Raw genomic sequence first — 18,146 nt, 5'->3', positions numbered from 1 at the left:
GCCGGGACTGGGGAAAACCCAGCTGGTGGCACCTACACCGTGCCGGGTTCAGCTGCTAGTCCCAGCTGGGCTGGGGAGGACAGGACTTCCTCTTCCCCTCCATGGCATCTGGGGCTGTATCAGACCCACCCCAATTTCTCCCCTGGCTGTAGGACACTCTGAAAACTCTCTCCTCCATGCTTCCTGTGCCCATCACTCCTCAGCTGCAGGGGGGAGGGTTAATTGTACAGGGAGCTGCTGCTCCCCAACCCGCACAACTCCTTTGCATCCAGACCTCCTCATGCCCAGACCCTCCCGCCGAGCCTCACCTCCAACCCCCCCAGAACCCACTCCCTCTGCACCTGGACAACCTCGACAAACCACCAACACCTGAATTCCCACCCTACCGGGCCCCAACCAGCTGTACCTGGATCCCTACCCCACTGAGCTCCACTCCTCCAGCATCTGGATCCCCCCCCCAAGCGTCCCCCACCAAAACCCCCCTGTTGAGCTCTATTCCCCCCCCCACACACACACACTGAGACCCCCTCCACTGAACCCCAACCACCTTTACCTGGACCCGCCTGCAGAGTCCCATTACCGTTGCACCCAGAACCCCCCAAAGAAGCCCCTATGCATCCAGATGTCTCCCGCATGCAGATCCCCCACTGAGCTGCCAGCACTCAAATCGCCGCACACAGAAATCTCTCAACCCACACCTGGATCCCCCCACACTAAGCCCCTCCACACTTGGATCCTGCCTTGCTGAGTCTGCCTGCCCACACCTGGTGCACCTGGCATGGAGGGGTAGGACTCTGGGCTGTTTCTAGGGCAGGTCCTGTCCTTGCGCTGTGTTAGGGGTGGGTGCAGCCTCATCGCCGAGTCCGTAGCGTGGGGCGAGCTGCTCAGTGATCTACCACCTCCATGCAGCCAGTGCCTGTGCTCTCCAATGCCAAGCAGGCGCCTCCACATTTATTTCACAAATAACATTTGCAGAATTTTAATATATTGTGTGCAGAATTAATTAATTTTTTTATTTTTTGAAGCAGAATACCCTCATTAGTAAAACTCAGGAATGCCTTTTTGTTGTGTGTCTCTTTAGGTCTGTTACATACAGGTGACATATTGAAACTTTCCATCCTTACAGACTAATTCTGGATGTCACTTTACCAGCAATCTTTTGCTGGCCAAAGTACTTAAACACTTTGATTTACATTGCTGAGCTCTTTCATTTGTTTCTGATAAGGACCACCACTTTTTTTCCCCAGAGAGACTGCTACTGCTGGCTGTACTGTGTTTTAAGGTTGACCTGTTAACATTTTCCCAGAATTCCTCCTTTACATGACAGAGCATTACTGGGTAAATCAAAACTTAGTGCTGTATCACTGCAGGATGCTGAGTGGGTATAGAAGTTTCTTCCTGATCTATTTTTGCTAACAACTGACATTCTTTGCTTTATCTTCATTTAACTCACATTTTTCATAAAAAAGCGTCTCTATTAAATTCTGTCCATCAGTCATACTAAGAATTGAAGGATCTTTATATTTGGATATTATTTTAGCACTATATGCCAGCTCAAATTCATCTTTATTCATGCCGCGCATACATTTATTTTTTAGCCTCAATCTGTATGTGTTAGTACCAGCAGCTGCTGTACACACATTACTTTTGTTAAATCTCTGTGCCTGTAATGGACTTTTTATTTAACATTTCTAAAAAGTCAGTGTGTGTAGTTTTGCCATATATTTTAAGTGGGCTTTTAAGTGCATCTGAATTGTGTCTTGTACAGCTGACACATCTAATATCAGACTGTTGATACAATTTTCATTGTATATGCTACACTTTAATTTTTTGGCCATTGGTACCCACTGTCCATCTTAGACTTCTCTAAATTCTTCATTTTGGATTCTGAACACAAGTTTATTAAATGACCTCCTTGATTTTTCGTTGAAGACCCAAACGCTGAAAAAAGAATGTCCGTTTCCTCTATCAGATTTTTATACACACCATGAAAATAAATGTAATGTCTCTTTAAATTAAATCTTTTTAATAATGTGGAACGACACCCTTTCAACTTGCATGGATAGGAAGGGTTTCTCTTATTACAACTTTTTAATCCAGTGGCACAGGTTACAGTGGTGTTTCTTTCTCTAAGGCAACAGCCACTTCTCTTCTCTGCCTACTCAGCTGAGTGTTTTATTTTTCTTAAGCGCTCATGCCAGACACTGCTGCTGTTCTTTGCTCATACACTTCATGGGGCTTTCTGGGTAACTGGTACTTTGGGGAGTTTGTAGCAACCTTTCTGGACTCAAAACCTGCACCGCTCCTACTATTCCTCTGTGAGTTTTATCTAGAAAATGTGCTTTGTCTTTTATCAAGGTCACATTTTTCTTTAGTAATTTGAGTCTGCTTTATGATTAAGGCCATCTGGGAAACAGCAAACTGATGCTTCTTCACGTAGTGTTTTCTCACACCACTCCTCAATTGATACATCTTCCCACAACATTTAATCAGGCACCTGTAAAACAGATTAAGTTTGTTAGGTTTCATTTTGTTCCCATGCAAATAGTGCTTTAAATTGGAATTTTGCTTGAGTTTGTCAACATGCCTAGTTTTGAACATGCAAGTAGAAAATGCATAGACTAAACTACCAAAGTCGGTCTTGTCTGAATGCGCTCTCATCAAAGCTGTCTGCTGATTTTCAAATCTCATTTCTTTTCCTAAACACTTAGATTGACTGAGTTTATCTTCCGGTTTATTAAAATACTTTTTTATTCAGGTCATTATCACTCAATTCTAGTACATCTAGTACAGGTTCGAATACACTGGAATTGGTTATCTGCTCTATTTGTCTTTTTTTAAATCTGTTCTGCCTTGAAGCCTGTTTCCAAGGACCATTTCTCTTAGTTTCTCTCTCTAAACGTCTGCATATAGAAACATTGTAAGACTTACTTTCATCATCTGAATCAAATCCAAAGAGCGTCTGACATTTCTTTTGTGCAAGGTGAGCCTCAAGTGCTTCTGAGTTACAGTAGGTGGTCAGACAGTTCCCACATCTAAATCTTTCTGCTGATTTGCTACAAGCTTTATCTTGCTCAGAATGGGCATCTATTTTATCAGTTACAGTTTTTCTACGTTTTGGCATGCTAATGTATCGTTCATCAAGGTAACTTGGAGGCAACGGTCTAACATATGGTTTTGTCACAATTAAGCCATATGAAGTGTTTTCAGTTGTCTGATTTGGTTTGGAAGGTGACTGAGAGACTGCAGTAGTATTGTTTTGTGGTATATCATTGCAGTTTTGTAAAACTGGTATTGACCCATTTTCTGTCCTTGTTTCATCTGCCGCTCTGTCCAAAGCTGCATCTGATGAAGCTGAACAAGTCTGCTCCAGTTCAATGTGCCCATTGACCAGTTGGTCATGAACATTACAGTTTTCAGTTTTTGGCTGTACTATAGGCATCTTTTGGTCTATCAAGCTTAAAACTGTAGCAGTAACATCAGATGAATTTTCACTCCCATTCTGAATTACATTGTATGCTTTCTTCTCAATACTCTGGATATATGTCTTTGGTTCTGTAGAGTCTTTCCTTGCCTTCCAAGTTGGAACTGGTAAATCTACAGCTTCTTTTTCGCTACTAGATGCATCTTTTTCTTGAAAACCACAAAGTGACTCTGATAGAGTATCTGATGAATTTTCTTCATTTACTTCAGAACACTCTGTTTTGTTTAAATAATGCTGAGCCTCATGTTCATACAGCAAAGGAAGCTCTTCAAAAAGCTCGCAGCACTCTGCAAAATTGCACTGAGCCTTAAACACACTGTGACTTTTCGTATGCTCTGCAAGCTCAGTGGACAGCTTAAATCTCTGATTACAGTTAAAATGTAAACAAAAGTAAACATTTGGATATACGTGTCTCTTCAGGTGATCTATGAAATGCTGAGAATCTGCAAACTTTCTTTGACAGAACCGACATTTTCCTTTATTCCACTTCATTATATGCTGCTGCACCTTCAGATCAGTTGGGTGAGCTTTTCTTGCATGTTTATTGAGAAATCTTATCTTTTTAAACACTCTAATGCAACTGTTGGCAGGGCACTTGAAGTTACCTTCTTGATCTATAACATCCAGATCCTTTTGAGAGCACAAAGCTCCATTTACTTTATGAAGTATAGGAGACTCTTGACTCGGGCTACCACCACCCTCAGGCAAACTCTCTGTAGTTAAAGGTTCAGGAATATTATTTAAACAGCTGTCACAACTGCCATTTTCAATAACATTATCCTGTTGGCTTACATGATTTTCAGCCACATCCAAGTCCTGGTCATGGTTTTGTACTTCCATATCAATACTTGGAACTATGGCAGCCTCTGATTCATTATCTTTAGAACTGTTAGAATTCCCATTTTCTAAAGAGACGGATGCATCAGAGCAATTTACTTCATTTAAAGCAGGGGTTTCCTGATCATCATGATGGGTAGCAGCAAGATGCTGTCTTTGTATTTTCTTGACATGATTCCTTAAGTGCTTCAGCATGATTCCTCTTTGCCTGAATTTCCTACAGCATATTACACATGAAAAACTGCCCTTTTTCTGGTGAGCCTGTGCATGCCTCACAATGTGACCGCCAAGAAATTCCCTGTTGCATAATGCACAACGGTGTCTTGGTACATTATGATCTATTTTAGATGCTGCAAGAGCTACATGGTTCTTACTGGCGTGACCTTTAAATTGGTCTTCAGAGGGGTCTTCAGAGTCAAGCTCCCCATTACTTAGATCTGTTAAAGAGATAACTTCTTCACTCAAAGCCTGACGTTCCATCGGCTTCTCTGTATTAGCAACAGAATTTTCCAGTGTACTTTCACCTAAGCCAACAGATGCTTTATCCCCCAACAGTGATAAACAATTTTGCTTGATCATCAAAAAATTCCAAAACTCAGGATCGAAAAACAAACCTTTCTTCAAAATTGGAAGCAACTCAAAACGTACACGGTTCTGAACAGAACTAGTGTGCTCATTATACTCTTCATCTGCACATTTATATAGATGTTCAACAGTGTAATATGATTCTAAGGTGCGCTCAAGAAAAAAGATAGAAAGCGCACAAATTCTGAGTATCTCCAAGTCATTTGGCAAAAAATGAGCAATCGTTTTATATATGAGACATTTCATAATTGGATCATCACGAAGGTCCAACTGCAGAGCACAGCCACATATTTCAACACAAATCTGCAAGCCATCTTCTCCAACCTGCAGGAAAGAAATTAAGATTAATTATACATCATCCCCTGCTTTTATTGTTGGCTTGCGACAGAGGCATGTTTGAATGCAAAATAAAGCAAGAGCAACAAACAAAAATTCAGTTCTAAAACGATACTTGTATTTCAACATATAACAACTTTGTATTAAAATATTTCAAAGGTAAGTAGAATTCAGAAGGCATCTCAGTTGTTAACGTAAATGTTTAAATTTGCAAAGTCCTCCAAAAGCAGATTTTATTAAAATGATATATAAATAAAGCAATAAAATAAACTACAGCTATGCCGAGCATAACATTTGGCTTGCACTGCAGGCTGCATATCTAGTGCTGTCAACAAAGCTTCTGATACTTTTGCACTGCACACTTTCTGTGTTAAAGAGACAGCAGGATAACCGTTTGGGCATGTTTTAGTTTCAGTTTAGAGAACTGCACGCAAAGGACCATTGTGCAAATCACTATTCTGCAATCCATATCCTGATTAATTGGTCTATATTTCATAATATAACTGAGCATACAGGTCTGTCGCATCTTATGCGCATTTAACATGTGCGATTTCAGCTTTACGCGGTCGGCAAAAACAAAACAAAAAACAAAACAAAAAAGAAAAATAACAATTTTAATACTGTACCTGTAGTGCGGGCGATTCCGCCCGCCATTCAACTCAATGTAATTTTGACTATACGCGGTTTTCGCTTTACGCGCTAACCGCGGAACAGAACCCCCGCGTAAGATGAGACTCGCCTGTATTCTAAATATGCTTTCACAGACTCTAGGGAAAGAAGAATATAATGAAGTGTTTTGGTCAAGGTTTGCTGAAGCTTGGGCTCTCTAAATCTGTCCCCATTTTGACTCATTTAACTTATACTGCATAAAAAATGAAAACTACAAACATGGACGTAACTTTTCAAAGGTGACAAGTGATTTTGGGTGCCCAAACTGACACATCATAATGGCCTGACATTTCAGAAATGGTGAGCTATCACCCTGAAAAATACTAATCACTTGAAATTTAAGCTAGGCCCTTAACTGAAATTTATAATTAAGATGTGTTTCTGAAAATGCCTCCTATCTGAGATAAAGTATTTTGATAAAGGAAAAATTTGGGAACAAGTTTTTATTATAGCTATATGTTGCATACATCTTCAATATCTATGTATTAACGAGTACGTACATATTCACATATTTGTTGGGGCATTTAAAAATCTAAATAGCACTTGAGTGTTTAGTTAAATCTTACTAACAGAGCAGTACCAGATTAACATAACCACCAGGAATATTTTTTGGACTATTTACTTAGAGTCAAGACATGGTGAACATTAACAGAATTATTTCACTTGTGTATAACTATACTGTAATGTTAACAATATATGTTTACTTTGGTTCAAGTGAAAAAAATGATTACACTCTTCATGCACCTAAGTCTCAGAATGCCAGGAAGACCTAATACGTTCCTACTACTATAAAATCTGCTGTCAGCTGTAAAGTTAGTCAGATATTTGATATGGAATTTGAGCTATTTGGCACATTAGGATGTGCAATGTTGCACTTTATTACAAACTTCTGAGAGACATGGGAAAGCATATAGGACAAGAACAAGCTGAACCTGGTACCAAATGTCATCAAATGAGTGTCTGAAGTACAATGTGTTTTAGCATATTGATCTACTATATTAGCTCTTTTGCGTGGAGTTTGTAGTACTTTCTTTTTTCCAGGATCCAGGCTTGATCCTTGCCAAAGAATTAATAATCCCTCAGGACACTGCCACTATCATACAAACTGAAGGTTCGTGTTAAAAGAAATAGATCTATACCTTGGCTACAGATAAAAAGGCAGAGAACCAACTAAGTTTACCATGTCTTCTGCTTAGAACCTTGTTTGGCCAAAGGTAAGTAATACCACATTACATTAAACAGTCCAATTCGTCAGCAGATATATTGCCAATAACAAGGCTACAATTAATCATGTCAGTTTCTTAATTCAAGGAGTCTCAAATGTACATAGGGTGGGCCTTATCTTAGTAGAGGCTGTCTCACAGATCATACTTTCTCTCATTTGAGACTGCATGGGTCATCAGCTCTCCCACCGGCAAACAAGTAACATCCTTCTGTCAATTACAGCAATTGCTTACATTGCAAAGGAGTATTAGAAAAGCATTTAGAGTACTTTTAGCTCCTTTTCATATAAACTATGAAAACAACACCATGTAACCAGTCAGGTGTTTTCAGACCACCAGCTAGTGCTGTAGGGGCCACTTGTAGTTGATGGATGATAGTTTAACAACTACTGATTTAACTGATAATACCTGCCGTGAGACAATTCAAAATCTCTATTCGCCTCCTGAATGGTAAATATATACAGTTTGCTTGGGGAAATATTTCAAAAAGCTTTAGCAGATGTGCTCTTCTGGAATTAGGATGCCAACGGACACAGGACAGGTATGAGAGGCCCAGTGAAAGCCATTAACAATAAATGGTGGTACATTTAATCCAACCGGAAAGCAATTATATGGAAGATACTATTTAGTCAAAATGACAACTGAATCTCAGCTGAAATGAAGAAAACCCAACAAAAATACTGCAAAATGATCTTATACAAAAATACTAAAGAAATCAGCCAAACCCATCTTCTAGATGAGAAATATAAGTCTATAATTTTTTCATTCCCATTTTCTTTTGTAAGTCTACAGATGCTTTGATCATTTAGATCACTGGATGTTTAACTCCTCTCCGTGTGCTACAGACAAGTTACTTGTATTGATCTACTGACACGTACTGTGTTGTAGTATCCCATTATAGCTTATTGTAGAGTGGCTGTTGCTGAAGGAACTCCAAAAGGCACACAGTTTATCAGATTTCTGCATGAAAGCATGTTACTATCATTAGAACACTGAAGATTACGAGAACAGCAGTAAATTAGAAACCAAGTTATTTTTCTTTCTAGTTTGTTTACTTTGTGCATTTATTTATTGTAAATGATGCCATTTCTGTTGTGTCAATTTCCTCTTTTATTTATGTGGGCTCCTCCCAACCATATAGAAGTATGAGAAAAACAATTTAAATAATAGGAAAAAGTGCATTTGTAAAACCACAACAATGGACAAGGGAACTCAGGGTCATATGAAGTACCCACAAGTTCTTTTAGCTAGTTTTTTGGGTCTTGACTTAATTTGAAATTAATATTGTCTAGCTATCCCTTCTTTCCTCCTTTGCCGCATACAAGAAAATGAGGTAGCAATGACTAAGTCAAATTGGTAATGCAAAAAAAATATCAACACTTACTTCATCCTTAATGACTTTCATGAAAGGGAAAATTACTCTGACATTTGTAGCTATCCTTAAAAGCTGGTAGCACTGATCAACAAATACTGGTCTCGAAGGGTTAGATTTAAGCTGCAGTTTACTCCACATAAATATCAGGTCCCTATAAATATAAAACAAAACAGTTTTGTTAAGCTATGGTTGAAACAGAGCTGGCCCTAAGCAAGATGTATTTCTATAAGCAGCTTGACTATGCATATTGTTTACATGCTAGTAATTCTGTAACTATAATCATATTTGACAGTTAAGGGCAAAGCTAATTATAACCACAAATATATGCATGAAGTTACATGATGGAAAATGTCATTTTTAAAGCATCTATGATATACCCTATCATGGACCCACTAAAATATGTAACAGAAGATTAATGGATCCAGTTTAGTATTACAGAGAACTGGACAACAAAACAGAAAGCTTATAGCATTTACCCCTGCTTTCCCAAGATTATAGGGAAGATGACTGTCAGGATGGCCATGCCAATATATTCTGGGATTAAATTACATTCACTGTAAGGTGGGGAAGCTTTCAGGAGCACAAATGTCCGAGGGTGACAAAATGAAAGGATGGTAGGGACATGCTCTCTCATTCATTCCATTATTAGGGGAAGCCTATGGGCTACCATTTAGAAGATAGTGATGTTTTCCATGTGCATGTCTAGATCACTACTATACTGTCCTTTTCTAACCGGTGATTTCTTCTGTACTATGCAGTATTGTTGTAGCCATGTCAGGCACTGGATATTAGAGAGAGAGAGAGAGAGAGAGAGAAAGTGGGTGAGATAATATCTTTTATTGGACCAACTTCTGTTGCAAGAGAGAAAAGCATTCAAAAGCCTGTCTCTCTCACCAAGAGAAGTTGGTCCAATAAAATATTACCTTGTCCAGCTTAACTTTTGTACTAGCCCTTTTAGCCTATAACAGATATATGGCAATATCAGGTCATCTGTTGAGGATGTATGGTAGTGGAAATTTCTGGCCTGCATCTTCAAGATTAATATAGAAAAAACTCTCCTGCCTTTATATGCAGCTTCAAGTCTTTGATGTTATCCATCCCATAGTTGGGTGCAGGGGGAGTGGAATCTTGTGTAGAAGGAAATGAGGTCTTTGGTCTATACCATATAGGTGGACAGCCTAGTGAACCTCTAATGAGCAGGTACATTTGCAATTTACAGGATAGTAGGCAGAGTTTTCACTGGGATACGTATTTCACAGTTGAAAACTGGTACAGCTCATGGGCAACAGGAAATAAAGGTAATTTCTTCCAACTTTAACTATGGAGTCACTAGTGTGACTCCATGACAGATGGATTCAACGTAAGATACCTTTCAAAAGAAAGAAGTCTAAAAATAAAGGCACCTATACCCCAGAAAGAGGTTCTTTAACACCTCTACAACAAACCTAAGTAACCACCCTTAGTTAATAATTTAAAGAATTACACACACCTTCCAAATCTCATGGGTTAAAAAAAGAGCCAAGATTGGCTGAATCTCACACTTGTATGAAATGAGCCTTGTCATGACCAGGTTGCAGCCCTGCCAAACCAACCATGAGATGCGATCAGGACACTTCGATTTTTTTTCTAGTGAATCCCACAGAACTTAGTGAATTAGTATAAAAAAACCAAAAGGTTTGGCTGTCTTTTTAATATGTGCCAGATGCAAGTCTAGCAAGCTTTTTGACATCAAGCTTGTGAAGAACAGCCTCACTAAACAGAGGAAAACATTGCTAGGATTGACTGAATAGGATAGAACACCTACATCACTTGAGAATTTGGGGTGTTTCAACAGCTCCACGGTACATTTAAAAATACAATATAAATTGGTTCAGATACTAGATCCTGAATTTCACTTATTCAGTACTTAAGTCATTTTCCCCAGGAAAATTAAGTTGCAAGCAAAATCTGAGCTCACAGATAGTGGACAAAATTAAAAATGGGCTTTCCTCATATCTGTAATCGCATATCCTATCATTGTGTAAGCGTATGAAACTAAAAAAAAAAAAAGACCATCTATCATTTCAGCCTCTTTGTATTAGGAACTATCTATACCATGAAGCCAGCCAAAAAAGCCTGAACTGGTGGTAGCCATTTTTATGCACAAAAATATTGTTCCAATAAATTTCACAGGGGAAAAAAAAAAAAAATCTCCTGCCTTAAGGATTAAACAAGATGTATGAACCACTCATGCTCAGCTTTGCCAGGAACATGAATATCTCACAAATACATCAAGACACTTGTAAAGCTTGTGAAAGCCCAGAGAGAAACTGATTATCTTCTGTATAATCAAATAGCTATTTCAACTTTTCACAAACATTAAGGGAAGAAGCTCAGAACCTAAACAGACAAGAGAAGAAAGCTGAGCAGCTTGTACAGGGCATATAGAAGTATTCATATGGGCCTTTTAGCACAGGATCTTGAAACTTTTCCCCTTAAATTCCTATGTCCACCAAGTAGACTACTCATTAGCAGGAAAACTCTTGACATTTATAAACACCAAGGGTAAAATTTTAAAAAGCATCCAAATGACTCAGGACCCTAAGTCCCATTTTCAAGTCATTTAGGCACATAGGAACTTATGTCTAACGGAAAGTGAATAGGATCTAGACTAAGTGGCTCAGTAACTTTTGAAAATGGGATGATTTTGAAAGTTTTACTCCAAGCGTCTATCCTCTCGGGGGCCAGACTGACAAGAAGCGTGAACACAGGATATGATCCCTGGTTCTCTGACCAATGTGGCCAGACATTCAGCCCAATGTGATCAGTTATCACCATCCTTAACAAATGCTGAAAACAGTATTTGCCACCACAAACAGCATTTGAGGCTTTGTCTCTCTTGCCCTAGATCTAAGACCTTTGCTACCGATGTTAAGAGGAAAGGCAAATGTGACCTATTTCAAGTAAATGGAAGAAACATCCCTGCACGTAGGTATTGGTAATAACACTAGATGTCCATTCTGAATGGTTATGAATAGATCCCTCTGGTGTACCCTACACAAAAGATACCGAACTAAGTACCATTGAGCCAAAGGTCAATAGCAGATCAGATAAACAGATCAACAACTGTGTTTCTTTCATGCCAAGCAAGTGACCATGACAGATGTCTGGAAACTACCAAATCACATATCTGGAAGGTGTGATCCTGTTTAAGTTTGCTTAGGTCAACATCCTGGTTGTCAGTTTGAATCATGATTACCTTGCTACACTTAAAAAGGTTGTAGAGCAGTTTTTAAACTAAGGGCTGGGGGAAAGCGACAGGTGCAGAGGACCATATGGTTCAGACATCCCTTAGGGTAGGATCTATAAATAGAGATGCCCTATGTCCTAATAAGGAGGAGAGGTTGGAAGACGATAAAATGCAGGAAGGATCTGATGAGAAACAGTTAAATGAAAAAAGTCCCATTACATCATGTAATGGCAGGCAGCTAAAAAGTGACAAGTTTTTAAAGTGCTTTTATACCAATGCTAGAAGTCTAAATAATAAGATGGGTGAACTAGAGTGCCTCATATTAAATAAGGATATTGATATAACAGACAACGCAGAAACTTGGTGGAATGAGGATAATCAATGGGACACAGTAATACCAGGGTACAAAATATACTGGAAGGACAGAACAGGTTCTGCTGGTGGGGAAGTGGCACTATATGTGAAAGAAAGCATAGAATCAAATGAAGTAAAAATCTTAAATGAACCAAACTATACCATACAATCTATGGATAGTAATTCCATGCTTGAACAATAAGAATATAGCAGTAGGGATACATTACAGACCACCTGACCAGGACAGTGATAGTGACTGAAATGCTCAGGGAGATTAGAGAGGCTATTAAAATAAAAAAACTCAATAATGGGGGATTTCAACTATCCCCATATTGACTGGGTACATATCACCTCAGGAAGGAATGCATAAAGTTTCTTGGACACCTTAAATGACTGCTTCTTGGAGCAGATAGTCCTGGAACTCACAGGAGGAGAGGTAATTCTTGATTTAGTCTTAAGTGGAGCACAGGATCAAGTCCAAGAGGTGAATATAGCTGGACCGCTTGGTAATAGTGACCATAATATAATTAAATTTAACATCCATGTGGCAGGGAATCCACCACAGCAGCCCAACACTGTAGCATTTAATTTCAGAAAGGGGGACTACACAAAAATGAGGAAGTTAGTTAAACAGAAATTAAAAGGTACAGTGCCAAAAGTAAAATCCTTGCAAGCTACATGGAAACTTTTTAAAGACACCATAATAGAGGCTCAACTTAAATGTATACCTCAAATTACAAAACATAGCAAGAGAACCAAAGAAGTGCCACTGTGGCTAAACAACAAAGTAAAAGAAGCAATCAGAGGTAAAGAAACATCCTTTAAGAAGTGGAAGTTAAATCCTCATGAGGAAAACAGAAAGGAGCATAAACTCTGGCAAATGAAACGTAAACAAATATATTAGAAAGGCCAAAAAAAATCTGAAAAACAGCTAGCCAAAGACTCAAAAAGTAATAGCAAACACATTTTTAAGTACATCAGAAGCAGGAAGCCTGCTTAACAACCAGTGGGGCCACTGGATGATTAAGGATGATAAAGGAGCACTCAAGGATAAGACCATTGCAGAGAAACCAAATGAATTGTTTGCAGTTGAGGATGTGAGGGAGATTCCCAAAGCTGAGACATTGTTTTTAGGTGACAAATCTGAGGAACTGTTCCAGATTGAGGTGTCGTTAGAGGGGGTTTTGGAACAAACTAATAAACTAAACAGTAATAAGTCACCAGGACCAGATGGTATTCACCCAAGAGTTCTGAAGAACTCAAATATGAAATTGCAGGACTACTAATTGTCATCTGTAACCTATAATTTAAATCAGCTTCTGTAGCAACTGCCCAGAGGATAGCTAGTGTGATGCCAATTTTTTTAAAAGGGCTCCAGAAGAGACCCCAGCAATTACAGGCCAGTAAGCCTGACTTCAGTACCAAGCAAACTGGTTGAAACTATAGTAAAGAACAAAATTGTCAGACACATAGATGAACATAATTTGTTGGGGAATAGTCAACGTGCTTTTTGTAAAGTGAAATCATGCCTCACCAATCTACTAGAATTCTTTAAGGGGCGTCAACAAGCATGTGAACCAGGGGGATCCAGTGGATATAGGGTATTTAGATTTTCAGAAAGCCTTTGACAAGGTCCCTCACCAAAGGCTCTTAAGCAAAGTAAGCAGTCATGGGATAAGACGGAAGGTTCTTTTGTGGATTGGTAACTGGTTAAAAGATAGGAAACAAAGGGTAGGAATAAATGGTCAGTTTTCAGAATGGAGAGAGGTAAATAGCGGTGTTGCCCAGGGGTCCGTACTGGGCCCAGTCCTATTTAACATATTCATAAATGATCTGGAAAAAGGGGTAAACAGTGAGGTGGCAAAATTTGCAGATGATACAAAACTACTCAAGATAATTAAGTGCCAGACAGGCTGCAAAGAGCTACAAAAGGATCTCTCCGAACTGGGTGACTGAGCAACAAAATGGAAGATGAAATTCAATGTTGATAAATGCAAAGTAATGCACATTGGAAAACAATCCCAACTATGCATAGAAAATGATGAGGTCTAAATCAGTTGTTACCACTCAAGAAAGATCTTGGAGTCATTGTGGATAGTTCTCTGAAAACATCCATTCAATGTGCAACAGCAGTCAAAAAAGCAAATAAAATGTTGGAATAATTAAGAAAGATAGATAATAAGACAGAAAATATCATATTGCCTCTATATAAATCCCATGGTACGCCCACATCTTGAATACTGCATGCAGATGTGGTCGCCCCATCTCAAAAAAGATATATTGGAATTGGAAAAGGTTCAGAAAAGGGCAACAAAAACTATCAGGGGTATAGAACGGCTGCCCTATAAAGGAAGATTAATAAGACTGGGACTTTTCAGCTTGGAAAAGAGACAACGGGGGGGGTGGGGGGGAGGGCGGGAGATATGATAGAGGTCTATAAAATCATGAGTAGTGTGGAGAAAGTAAATAAGAAAGTGTTATTTACTCCTTCTCATAACACAAGAACTAGGGGCCACCAAATGAAATTAATAGACAACAGGTTTAAAACAAACAAAAAAGTATTTTTTTCCAGACAACACACAATCAACTTGGGGAACTCCTTGCCAGAGGATGTGGTGAATACCAAACTATTACAGGGTTAAAAAGAGACGTAGATAAATTTATGGAGAATAGTTCCGTCAATAGCTATTAGCCAGGATGGACAGGGATGGTTTCCCTAGCCTCTTTTTGTCAGAAGCTGGGAATGGATGACGGGGATGGATCACTTCATGATTACCTGTACTGTTCATTCCCTCTGGGTCACCTGGCATTGGCCACTGTTGGAAGACAGGATACCGTGCTAGATGGACCTTTGGTCTGACCCAGTAGGGCTGGTCTTATGTTCTGGGCTCTGAAGGTACTTAGTCCTCTAGTGTGTCAAGGACTGCCCTCTCCTCCAAAACATTTATGTGCAGTTGTTCCTTCAGAGACCAAGTGCAGCTTTGTGTAAAACACCTATATGTGGGTGTTATTTCAGAGGGGGTGCATCTGCAGTAACTACAATTTGGATCATCAGACTTTGTTCCTTCTTAACTGCAGATTAAACTGATGGCAGCCTAGAGACTGAGTGGCTCAGAGGCCATCTTTCTTTGAGGGGGTATGTGAGTGAGTGGTTCACATTAAGAGATCTCAGGATAGACCAAGATTGCTTCAGGTGGAGGTGTGCCACAGATACTGACAATATATGTGGCCATCAGCCCAACGTCAGTATTATTATCCTTGCAGATACTTGTTGGCCCTGGCAAATCCTCTCTGCTAGATCCATAGTTCCCTGGATCCCGACCGGGAGCAAGATGGTTTCTTCCTACACATGACACAAGCATAGGGATTCCAGTGGCCTCAGAGAAAAGTTGAGACTTGGGGTACTTTAGCTTAAACTTTATGGTCTCCAGCCCTCTAATAATGGCACCGTGATTCTCAGATGTCTTCACAAATGTTGCCCGTGATGACTTAACCTTTTGAGGTCTGAAGAGTTATTCTGCAGTGTGTGCAGGTGAGACAGCTAAGCATTTTATAAACAGCACAGTAATTATTTCGGCTGTGGACACAATTATTTGCCCCAGAACCTTTAGAAAATTCAGAAGCTTTTGCTACTTCTGCTTAAGGACGCCAAAGCACCAGAAAATGGTAAAAGTGTTGCAATTCTGAAGACAAGTGATAAAGCATGAAGCACCTTTACTGGAATTTCACAACTCTGACCCTGAATGCAGACGTGAACGTGAGGATGAGGAAATCTTTGGTTATAGTTTTTACAACGGACTATGTACAGTGTCTAACCCAAAGATCAATTGTATAAAACATTTAAAAAACTTAAGGTAAAGGAAACATATGGTTAAAAACAGGTCTGAAACCCAAAGTGTAGACAAAAATTATTCATTTGTAATCATGAATTCTTGGTAAAAATCTGCATTTGTATCTTTGTATGAATGCCAAAAAATAATTTCAGGTTCAGAATTCATTCAACTTTTTTGCTTCATCATCATAAGTAACTCTTACATATGAGATATAATACAAACTTTAGCCAGAAAAAATAAAGATTAGATAATCTTTGTGAACTCCTCTTTAAAATGCAAAACCTTCTCTTGTCTTTCTCATCTCCCTTGATAAACCAGACAAATACTGGGATCTGAGGATCCTGGAAGACTTATTTTCCATTTTTCAATCTGATTTTAAACCCTCTCTTGATCCGTCACAAAGCAGATCAGTAGGATTCAGCAAAACCAACTGAATCTTCTTGCTTCAACATGTTAGACACAGATAAACTAAGTACTTTTTAATAAAAGTCTGTCAAATTTTACCTGGTTTAAGAAGAAATTTCAAAAGTAAAACAGATTATTCTCTGGTAGACCTTTCAGACCTCAGAGGATAGAGCAATACTTGTTCTGATGTATTCTAGAGAATACATGTTTTCAAAAAAATCTCAAGCCCTATCTTTTCTCTGAATGCATGGAGATTTATTTTAATTATGTGAATCTTATCTAAATGGATACATTTAACTTTGTGATGCTGCAGGTTCTTTGGATTTGTAACACAATAGCCTAAGAGAATAAATTAAATTGGAATTAACAAAAAAGGATTCTCAAACAGCAGATTTTCATAGAAGATTACAGATCCTCTGTTAGATATTAAAGCATACATCCATGGGATGCTGTAGGTAAATTACAATAATGTTGGTGTGACTGTTTAAAAAGCTGGATAGCAAAATACTTGTGGTGCCAGAAAATTTGTAATTAGGTTATATTTACTGATATTGACAGCAGTGCAAGTCTCTAGTTTAGACACTCACCCTTCTGCTGCTACTTTGAAGCTATCATCAAGTATAATGAATGTAGCATGCACCCACTACAATGAAAACTATTAGGGGTACAGAACGGCTGCCTCCCACCTACAACTACATAGACAGACTAGATATGCATGACATGCATACTGGAAAAGTCAAAACAGTTACAACTGCAGTTTTAAAGTTTAGCTGCATCTTAAAGTTAACACACTTCACTTCTATCTTGGCAATAAGCATTTATCTTCTAAGCTCCTTCACCAAAAATAAAGTATTTACCAGATACAATACATGTCCCCATTTTGGAGCTGTGGGACCAGGAACGATTCACACAGCTGTAAGGCTAAGGTAGTCTTCCCTTCTTTTTCAGTGTTGCAGATGATCTCAATTCCACTCTTGCAATCAGTCCTCAATAAGTGCTATGCAATTAAAATAAGATCAGTTTAGATAAGTTTGCTAATGCGGGGGAAAAAAGTTGATCACACCTTGCTATGCTAAAGTAGTCATTGATATTTCCGGGAATTGCTACTGACAAGGATTCTTTGGCAAAAGTTTTGTGTTTTTCTGCAGATAATCATCTAAGACGAGTTGTCTTATGCCCAAATAAATTTGTTAGTCTCTAAGGTGCCACAAGGACTCCTCGTTGTTTTTGCTGATACAGACTAACACGGCTACCCTCTGAAACCTAAGACAAGTTTACCTGTTAGATTTTATCAGATATTTAGGATAAAGTTTTCAATGGGATTTAGGGGTTAGTACATATAAAACCTATTCTTTCTAGGCACTGTGTTGCACATATCCTGGAAGCCCACCTGAAAGTTTTATCTTGATTTTGACAAATTAGACACAAAATGCACTCGTTTGTAACATGTACGATCAATATTAAAAGGAGAAACTATGTAGTGCCATTTCGCATATCAGCACAAACGAAAAGAAAACACTTCTTTAGAAGTTTAAGAAATTTGACAAGGCAGAATTAAACTGAAAGTAATCTAAAATTAACGTCTTCTGCTATAGCCCCGCTGTTTTAAAACAACTATTCGACTTTGTTACAAAATGTCTCTGAATCTGTTATTTAGAGAATATCTGGGGAAAATTGTGTCTTCAGGCAAATGTAAATGACCAATGAAGTCACTAGGTGTTGTATGTTCAGACTTCAGCCCTCAGAAAATAAATTCAAATGGATACCAATCAGGTCACCTGCTGTTCTGACATTTGGCTGTAGTACAAATAAAAAG

General features: G+C 38.8%; 1 protein-coding gene across 2 annotated transcripts in view; it reads right to left on the bottom strand.

Annotated features, from left to right (window-relative positions):
- Positions 1–511: 511 nt before the first annotated feature.
- ZNF654 (zinc finger protein 654) overlaps positions 512–18,146 on the bottom strand; it is a 59,879-nt gene continuing 42,244 nt past the window's right edge. For both annotated transcript variants that reach the window (XM_034791135.1, XM_034791145.1), the window contains 4 exons: positions 17,188–17,327; positions 8,519–8,660; positions 2,932–5,230; positions 512–2,497 (listed from right to left, as the gene is read on the bottom strand). In XM_034791135.1, coding sequence (XP_034647026.1) covers positions 2,490–2,497; positions 2,932–5,230; positions 8,519–8,660; positions 17,188–17,327 — 2,589 coding nt within the window. In that variant the 3' untranslated portion in view covers positions 512–2,489. The remainder of the gene's footprint in view (positions 2,498–2,931; positions 5,231–8,518; positions 8,661–17,187; positions 17,328–18,146) is intronic.

Source organism: Trachemys scripta, chromosome 1 (assembly GCF_013100865.1).
Source record: "Trachemys scripta elegans isolate TJP31775 chromosome 1, CAS_Tse_1.0, whole genome shotgun sequence".
Lineage (NCBI taxonomy): Eukaryota > Metazoa > Chordata > Testudines > Emydidae > Trachemys > Trachemys scripta.
This window is presented reverse-complemented; position numbering and strand designations above follow the sequence as displayed.